The sequence below is a fragment of the Engraulis encrasicolus genome, chromosome 14 (assembly GCF_034702125.1).
Source record: "Engraulis encrasicolus isolate BLACKSEA-1 chromosome 14, IST_EnEncr_1.0, whole genome shotgun sequence".
NCBI lineage: Eukaryota > Metazoa > Chordata > Actinopteri > Clupeiformes > Engraulidae > Engraulis > Engraulis encrasicolus.
In genome coordinates, this window is record NC_085870.1 from 21,106,343 (window position 1) to 21,115,558 (window position 9,216).

Consider the following 9,216-nt stretch of genomic DNA (forward strand, 5'->3'; position numbering starts at 1 on the left):
AGTCATTTAACAGGCGAACAGCGACCACTGTCTGATGGGACGAGGGGCATTCACAAAATATGGCATGTTACTTTTCTTGAAGGGGCACAAAGTAGGATTAATTGATTGAAAGTGATTGATTAATTGCCTTAGCAAGTCAGCCGATGCTGAATATGAGTCATTAATAGGCGAACAGTGACCACTGTCAGCTGTCAGAAGGGGCAATTGGCATCCACAAAATCTGGCTTGTTGCTTTTCTTGAACAAATTTAAGACAATAATATTAAAACCCATTGCTGGCGATTTCCTGTCATTAAATTAGTAGCCTAAAGGAATGCTGCTGATAGTTCCAAAAGATGCCTTGCGCTTTTACGGTAGCCTATTTCACTAGTTTGTGTTCATGGTTTGGTGTTTTTAAGGTCGTCGTTAAAGCAGGGCTGATAGTATTCAGGCTCAGTGCCTGATTTCAGTCATTCAGGCAGGGAGTTGTGTCTGCATGAAATATAGTCATTAGGTTTTAATTATTTCAAAAAGTGTTAATGTGTTCAGGTTCAGGATTTTCCTCTACTACCAGGCCTGTTAAAGTTCTGTGTGCTTTTTATCTGTGCAGGGATTCTCCTGGTGACATCCTGTGGCCCTCGGCTCCCTACAGTGTTGAGCCCCCACCCTCGCCCTCACCCTCGCCCTCCCCAGCCCCTCTCCACCCCTCCTGACCCCTCCCTCCCTCCCTACCTTAGCAGCGGCAGCGGCAGCTCTCCCCCTTCTCGTCACTGTCGTTCGCCAGGCTGCGGCGCCCGGCTCTCTTGAAAGGTGCAGGCCTCAAACCCCTGCAAAATGACTGTTGCCGACCCCTCGGACGAGGCGGCGGCCCAGCCGGGCCACCCGCAGGACTATGACCCCGAGGACCACGAGTGCTGCGAGCGCGTCGTCATCAACGTCTCGGGCCTGCGATTCGAGACGCAGCTCAAGACGCTCTCGCAGTTCCCAGAGACGCTGCTCGGGGACCCTAAGAAACGCATGCGCTACTTCGACCCGCTGAGGAACGAGTATTTCTTCGACCGCAACCGGCCGAGCTTTGACGCCATCCTCTACTACTACCAGTCGGGTGGGCGGCTCCGGCGGCCGGTGAACGTCACGCTGGACGTCTTCTCGGAGGAGATCCGCTTCTACGAGCTGGGCGAAGAGGCCATCGAGATCTTCAGGGAGGACGAAGGCTTCATCAAGGAGGAGGAGAGGCCTCTGCCGGAGAACGAGTTTCAGCGGCAGGTGTGGCTACTGTTCGAGTACCCTGAGAGCTCGGGGCCGGCGCGCATCATCGCCATCATCTCCGTGATGGTCATCCTCATCTCCATCGTCAGCTTCTGCCTGGAGACGCTGCCCATCTTCCGCAGCGACGAGGAGGACATGCACAAGGCCCACCCCAACCCCTACGCCAACGGCACCTACATCTACACCTCCACCTACTTCACAGACCCCTTCTTCATCCTTGAGACGCTCTGCATCATCTGGTTCTCCTTCGAGTTCCTGGTGCGCTTCTTCGCCTGCCCCAGCAAGGCCAGCTTCTTCGTCAACATCATGAACATGATCGACGTGGTGGCCATCATCCCCTACTTCATCACCCTGGGGACGGAGCTGGCGGAGAAGGCCGAGGGCGATGGACAGCAGGGCCAGCAAGCCATGTCCCTCGCCATCCTGAGGGTCATCCGGCTGGTGAGGGTCTTCCGCATCTTCAAGCTGTCGCGACACTCCAAGGGGCTGCAGATCCTGGGGCAGACGCTGAAGGCCAGCATGAGGGAGCTGGGCCTTCTCATCTTCTTCCTCTTCATCGGAGTTATCCTCTTCTCCAGCGCGGTGTACTTTGCGGAGGCGGACGAGCCAGAGTCGCAGTTCTACAGCATTCCGGACGCGTTTTGGTGGGCTGTGGTGACCATGACGACAGTCGGCTACGGCGACATGACACCGACGACCATCGGCGGCAAAATTGTGGGTTCGCTCTGTGCCATTGCCGGCGTGCTGACTATTGCCCTGCCCGTGCCCGTCATCGTGTCCAACTTCAACTACTTCTACCACCGCGAGACCGAGGGCGAGGAGCAGGCGCAGTACCTGCAGGTGCCCCCCAAGGCCGAGTCCAACGAGGAGCTGAAGAGGAGCCGCAGCGGCTCCACCATCAGCAAGTCGGACTACATGGAGATCCAGGAGGCGGTGCACAACAGCAACGAAGACTTCCAGGACGGGATCATGAAGGCCAACTGCACGCTAGCCAACACAAACTATGTCAACATCAAGAAAATGCTGACGGATGTATAGGTTTCCACACCTCCAGGTTTTCTCCTCCAGTTTTGGGAGTTATAGTAGGGCATGAGACACCGAAGAGGAAGTGAAAGCTTTGGGCCTTCCTATTTCTGAATGGTGATGATGGAGGTGCGGTGCTCAGTCAAAGGAACAGGTGGAGTAGACACCTCCGTAATGCAGCCGAGGGACACTCTCCCAATCGCCCCTTGTTGACCAACCGACTGTCCACACACACTACTACGTCCCTCTTCCCCCCTCATAGTCCCCATAGCGCTATAGTCTCAAGCCCATCTGAAGCCCAAGTATTTAATGTCTGCATGGATTCGCTTAATGTGTGCCTGCTCTCGTCCTAACATGCTCTGCGCAAGCCATAGCCAAGTAGTAGTGTACCGTACACACACCAAGGGGAAACTGCGGAAGTAGTGAGGCACTTTTCGATCTTGGGCAAAGAATACATTCGCACAGTGTCCTGTGCTTGTCTTGCCCACACATACCTATATAAATATAAACACTCACACACAAATATTATTGTGTCATTCACACACATGTGTCCTTCTCTGTCTGTCAGAGACTGATGCTGTGTGTTCATGCTGCTTGATAAAAAAAAATAGTGAAGACAAAAGAAAAAAAGAAATGCAAAGAAAAGAAAAGAAAAGTAAAGAAAGAAGATGTCATTCCTGTGAAAATCTTTATAGAATCTAACAAGAGCTGAGCTGTCACCATGCATGTCATCACGCAAAGAGATCACTGGAAGAATGTGGGTGCCCAGTCCACATGGTGACAACAACACATAGGCTACCGCTTGATGCTTCTTCTCAGCGCTAATGCAATGGTCGAGTTTTTGCACATTTTCAAGCTCACTTTTTGTGGCAGTTTCAGGTATCTGACTGATTCTAATCACCACGACATCCCTCCCCACATAACACCAGACACTCTCTCCCTCTTAAACCCATAGCTCCTGTCTTACAAGGCTAGATGGATGCCCTGCCATGGGGGCTATAGATCCTTGCAGAAGATATAGCTTAAATAGCCCCCTTCACTAATGTTATACTTCAGAGCTTTTGAAGACAATTTGAATGTCTTATACCGCTGTGTTTTACTCCCTTCATCCCCCGCTCTACTCAGCCACACTCACACCTTAGAAGATTAATATGAGGAGTTTTAGGACCCTGGGTGGTGATGGTCTGCCACTCGGTGGCGGCTGACATTTTATAGATCTTTTATTTTATTGCAGCTTGCTGGCTTGCTTGCCTCTGTCCTGGCTTGTTTGCATCTGAGTTTGCGTATGTCTGTGTCCAGCTGAACGCTGACAGGAAACGATGCAGTGTTGTTTCCCTCTCCTCTCTCACTGACATCACTGGTCGACTGTCTTCCATTTTGCAGTACATTCCACTTAGGAAGGATATACAAAGCATTCCATGTAGACTAGAGAACAAACGTTTGTCTGTAAGCCATGCACTTCAGAGATAGACAACGTTATTGTTATTCAAAACACACAGTAGCTGAAACGAGCCACACTGTAGTCGATGCTGTTGTCGATATTCCTATAGTGAAAACGTGAGCCTGCCCATTCTTGTAGCATTGATATAAGATTATTTTTCTAACCACTTATTGTAGTGTACCTTTTGGATTTCATTTGAAACGTCTCACAGGTCTCACACTTCTCTGATGAGGGTAGCTGTGGTCGAGCCTGAATAACATGACATTCAAATGACGTGTCCCATTGACTGCCTTTTCAATACACGATACAGAAAAGAAAGAGTGAGAAAAAAAGGAAATTTGTACTCTATTGATAATCTAGTATTGCATGACCTCAAAACATTCCTACTGGCATGTATCGCAGTTCAGTCCAAACTAAACACAGCTATAATAGATAACTAAATATGCTTCAATATATTTATCTCCTTTATCTCTCATATATATGCATTTTTATCAGCATAATACAGTGATATATAAATACAATACAATGTGCAATGTAAGTATTAGTCACTTTTAATATGAATACTGCTGCCAACAGTAAAGTACAGAATAGCCAGCAGGGTCAATACACACAAACAGAGTCCTTAATGGGTAAAGAAATAGCAAAACAATAACACAGACAGAGGGAAAGGGTTAAACTGTAAATTAGGTTATATCTACAATCAACACACACACATGATCTCTTGATAGCCTGCCACAGACCCATTGGGCCAACAGCACACTTCTGCAGTCAGTGTTTCTGAAAGCAACGTGGCTGTGATGGTGATTGTGACTGTTCCAGAAATCCTCACTGTTTGAAAAATCCCTGTTAGCACTATGTAGACCAAACTCTAATTTGGCTGATACTCCTCTTTGCCCGATAATAACAACTAGTGAGCCCACAGTTGGGTAGTCGTGGTGTAGTGTTGAGGGAGTTGGACTGAACATCACAGGGTTGCAGCTTTGAATCCCACCCTTACCTCGCCCTACACCTCCATCCATGGCTGCTGTGCCCTTGAGCAAGGCACCTTATCCCACATAGCTCCAGGGACTGTAACCAATAGCCTGTAATACCTATAAGTCGCTTTGGTAAGAAAAAAAAGTGCCAGCTAAGTGTAATGTAATGTAATGTAATACAATACAGGTGAAGTGTGCAGAGACAGTCGTGGCATTCCTGCAGCGGTGAGCAACTCAAGGCAGTGTGGAGTATTGCCCTTGCAGCAAGTTTAAAATCCGCAACTTTCAAAGTCTGATTTGTCGAGAGCTATTTTAGTGTGCAAGGGCCAGCTTACAAATGAAACCCACCAAATTCCATTGATACACTACAGCAATTTACTGACCATTTCAATGTTTTTCTTTAACCCCCTAGCGCAGAGCCTATGTTATAACCTTACTGTCACCAAAATTGTAATGGCTATGTCTTAATCTGTTACTTAAGGCTCTCAGTGCTGTCATAGCAACGCTGTTATGATATAGTATTTTGGGCAAATAGTGAATAGGCCCGCCATTGGCCCCATCTGCAGTAAGAGGTTAATAAACGACGTTTCGGAGACTTTTATCAGGCAAACTTTTTGCCTGATGAAGGTCTATGACCGAAACATCGCTTATTAAAGAAAAACTGAAAAAATGATCAGTGTGCAGCAGTTTTTTCAAGTTGTCTGCTGAGTTACCCATGGGCCATCTCTGACGCACCTGCCAGCTGGTGTGTGCGAAAAAAAATCCTTTGACTTCACAGGCTTTAATTAGGCCTACTGTATGTTCCGAAATTCTAGACTTGCCAAAATATTTTTTTCCTGGAAAATATTCCATTTCTGATGGCATGCACATTCAGAATTACCCCACAGCTGTTAGTCAACAGAATTACACCAGGGACACAAGGAGGCGAAACGAGCAAAGTGAAGAAAAGTGAAATTCAGTGTTTCCTTCTGACAGCTCAACGGTCATCAGGTCATCACAGCGAATCAAATAGAACGGAAAACTTATTTTATTGATTTGATTGGCCACCACAGGCGTAAGTCACTCCTCATTTGCACAATGATAAACTTGGTCGAATATTTTGGCTTTGCTTCGAGTTATCTATCAATTAATTATATCCAGTGTAGGCTGTGCCCCTAAAGGCTTGCTCACCCTTGATCTATGGGATGTCCTGCTTGTTCATTGATTGTCGATTAGATATTGTACTGGAAGCTCTTGGACACTGACTCGTGAAGCTGTTGGTAATTAATATAAATATATGACACGATGCAAGGTCGGCACTGGATGTCCTGTGGCCTGATTGTGCATCACTGATCATCTATATTAATTAAGGGAACAAGTGGTTTTCAAATCACCTTTAGTCTTAGAAGCAACTTCTGCCATTTTGTAGTACAACACACATACTCTAGTTGCATTGGACATTAACCTCAATGGCAGCCTTTTCCTTGTTGTCTTGCACCACACGCAGGAGACGTAGTGTTTCATGAATATCCTCAAATCACTTTGACAGCTATTTGAAATTGACTGGGGTATGGTATCATACTCCTCTACGACACAATTGATGCAAATGCTTGCCATAGAATTTCTATCCACGCAAAAGTAAAAGCAGGTTGGATGCTAACACATAAACAAGCGCGCGCACAAACACACAGACACACACGCGCACGCATGCACGCACACACACGTGCACACACACTGTCCCTCACACGTACAGTAATATCCCTAACCTTTACAAAGTTTAACAGCAGGTTGGAGATCAAAACATATGCCCATAGAAATATGCACACACACACACATACACGCACACACACACGCACACGCACGGACACACACACACACCAGGCTTTACTCTGCCAGCACAGGCTGAGGCCGGAGCCAAGTGGGATGGCTTGTCTCTGGAGCCAGTCGTACTACTGCCATCAAGTCCTCACTCGCAGGGCTGGACTGGTGTGATGTGTATCTGTCCCTGTCAAATAAACCTAACTGAACTGATCTGGCATAGCGGGCATTTCCCGGTGGGCCTCGCACCCTCGTGGGCCCTTTTTTTCAGAAACGTAAAAAAAACACACAAGAAAAACAAAAATAAAAAATTGAGGGGCCCTTTAAGCCCAAAGTGCCCGGGCCCCCCAGTCCAGCCCTACTCACTCGCATCATGGGGTGAAGGATCTACTGTACTGTGCACCCCCCACCCATAGCAGCCCATTGCAGCCAAGCCCCGGGCACGCACGCACAGTACACACACACTGCACTTACTACCAACTTATGCAGATGTGTTGATTTATTCATGACTTTAACACTGGTATGATGATGAGTGTGGGCTGCAAGATAAGTGTGTGTTTGTGTGTGTGTGTGTGTGTATGCGTGCGTGCGTGCGTGCGTGTGTGTGTGTGTGTGTGTGTGTGTATGTGTGTGTGTGTGTGTGTATGCGTGCGTGCGTGCGTGCGTGTGTGTGTGTGTGTGTGTATGCGTGCGTGCGTGCGTGTGTGTGTGTGTGTGTGTGTGTTAGTGTGCGCGTGTTTGTGTGTGTGTGTGTGTGTGTGTGAGAGAGAGATTGTGAGAGCAAGCTGTTTCCTTTAGCAGATGTTCATGCAAGGTCATAATAACACTTTGGCACTGAGGTGAAGTATATGTCTATGCATGCTGATACTGTGTCTACCAGTACAGGAAATGTATCATATTATGACTTCACAATCCCATACACTCTAACACATACACATGCACGCACGCACGCACACACACACACACACACACACACACACACACACACACACACACACACACACACACACACACACACACACACACACACACACACACGAAAACACAAATGAACTGCAGACATGCCTGCAACCTTTGCATCACATTCAGTTCATATAAGTGATACATGAATGTTGTATTACAGTGTGTGTGTGTGTGTGTGTACATACACGTGTGTGTGTGTGTGTGTGTGTGTATGTGTGTGTGCGTGTGTGTGTGTGTTGCATGTGTGTGTCGCGTATGAGTTTATACATGCATTCATGTTTGAGGTGCAGGAATGCCACCTTTCTAAAGCTAAGAAACATGCAGCAAGTGGCCAGAAATAGCCATTCAAATCACTATATCCATCCATAGCTTTCACCCACCGAAGCTATCAGGAGTAAGCTATACAGCCATTACCGAGCCTGTTGCAAGTCTCATATCATTTTAGTTCATTTTGCATTTCATCCACGAACTTTGCTCGTGTATTGACCACAAACTATGTTTCCATGATGCACAATTGAATGTACATTCTTAGTGCAGGCTGCGGCCTATTGTACCCTGGTCTCTGGAGCCCCAGTCTGACGTTGCCTGGTAGGGCCTCCAAGCTCCACAGCCACCCCCCCCCCCCCCCCCCCCCCACCACCCCCCCCCCCCCCAAAAAAAGCCCTCTCCATCTTGATAAACAAATCCTGTATACTTCTCAATCCCAGCCCAGCGTCCCATGATCATGCCACAAACGTTGGCATTGAAGGATGCCTGATGCACTGTGTCTTGTCCATCTGCTTGTCTCCATGTGCCCGACCAACCAACTACTAACCAACCAAACCAACTAACCTGACCACATGCTCCTAGAGGCGGCATGCGCGTCACCTTCATCATCCTGTACCATCTTCAAGTCCTATCTGGTGTTAACTGCTGACACGCACACACACACGTGCACGCACACATACACGCACGCATGCACACACACATACACACACATACACACACACACGTGGTCTCCCGCCAAAGGCCTGCCGTAGGCCGTGGTGTGCCATTGCAGCTGCTGTTGTTGATGTTGTTGATTGTTGTTGTTGATGTTTGTTTGTTTATTTATTTATTTATTTATTTAAGAGAGCCACAGGGACAGCATCTGACTATGGTGGCGAGTGGTGAATGCTGATTGGCTGATTGGTCATGGGAGCAGAAAGAAGGAAGGAAGAAGATGGAGGAGACTTCCACTTCCTCTACAGTACTGTACTGTGTCCACACAACACCTTTACTGCCCAGCAATGACCCTCCACTATCACCACCACCATGCACCAACCAAACCGGACTGGACTGGAATATGCAATGAATTCAACAGAAAAACAAAACAACAGAAGATGAGGAAAATATACAACAACATTGAAGATGCGCGCGTGTGTGTGTGTGTGTGTGTGTGTGTGTGTGTGTGTGTGTGTGTGTGTGTGTGTGTGTGTGTGTGTGTGTGTGTGTGTGTGTGTGTGTGTGTGTGTGTGTGTGTGTGTGTGTCTGTGTGTGTGTGTGTGTGTGTGTGTGTGTGCGTGCGTGTGTGCATCTGTGTGTGTGTGTGTGTGTGTGTGTGTGTGTGTGTGTGTGTGTGTGTGTGTGTGTGTGTGTGTGTGTGTGTGTGTGTGTGTGTGTGTTTGTGTTCTCGCCGTAGATCTAATAGCCAGCTGTGTGACACTCCTGAAACAACAACCTGCCCACCACCCCCCCTCCCCCCGAAATGTAGCTAAACACAGACACACGCACGCACGCACGCACACACACA

At 47.8% G+C, this 9,216-nt stretch overlaps 1 protein-coding gene across 1 annotated transcript; it reads left to right on the forward strand.

The window, feature by feature from the left end:
* Positions 1-812: 812 nt before the first annotated feature.
* Positions 813-2,285, forward strand: LOC134463162 (potassium voltage-gated channel subfamily A member 2-like). The gene has a single exon (XM_063216394.1). The coding sequence runs from the start codon at positions 813-815 to the stop codon at positions 2,283-2,285; it is 1,473 nt and encodes a 490-aa protein (XP_063072464.1).
* The last annotated feature ends 6,931 nt before the right edge of the window (positions 2,286-9,216 follow it).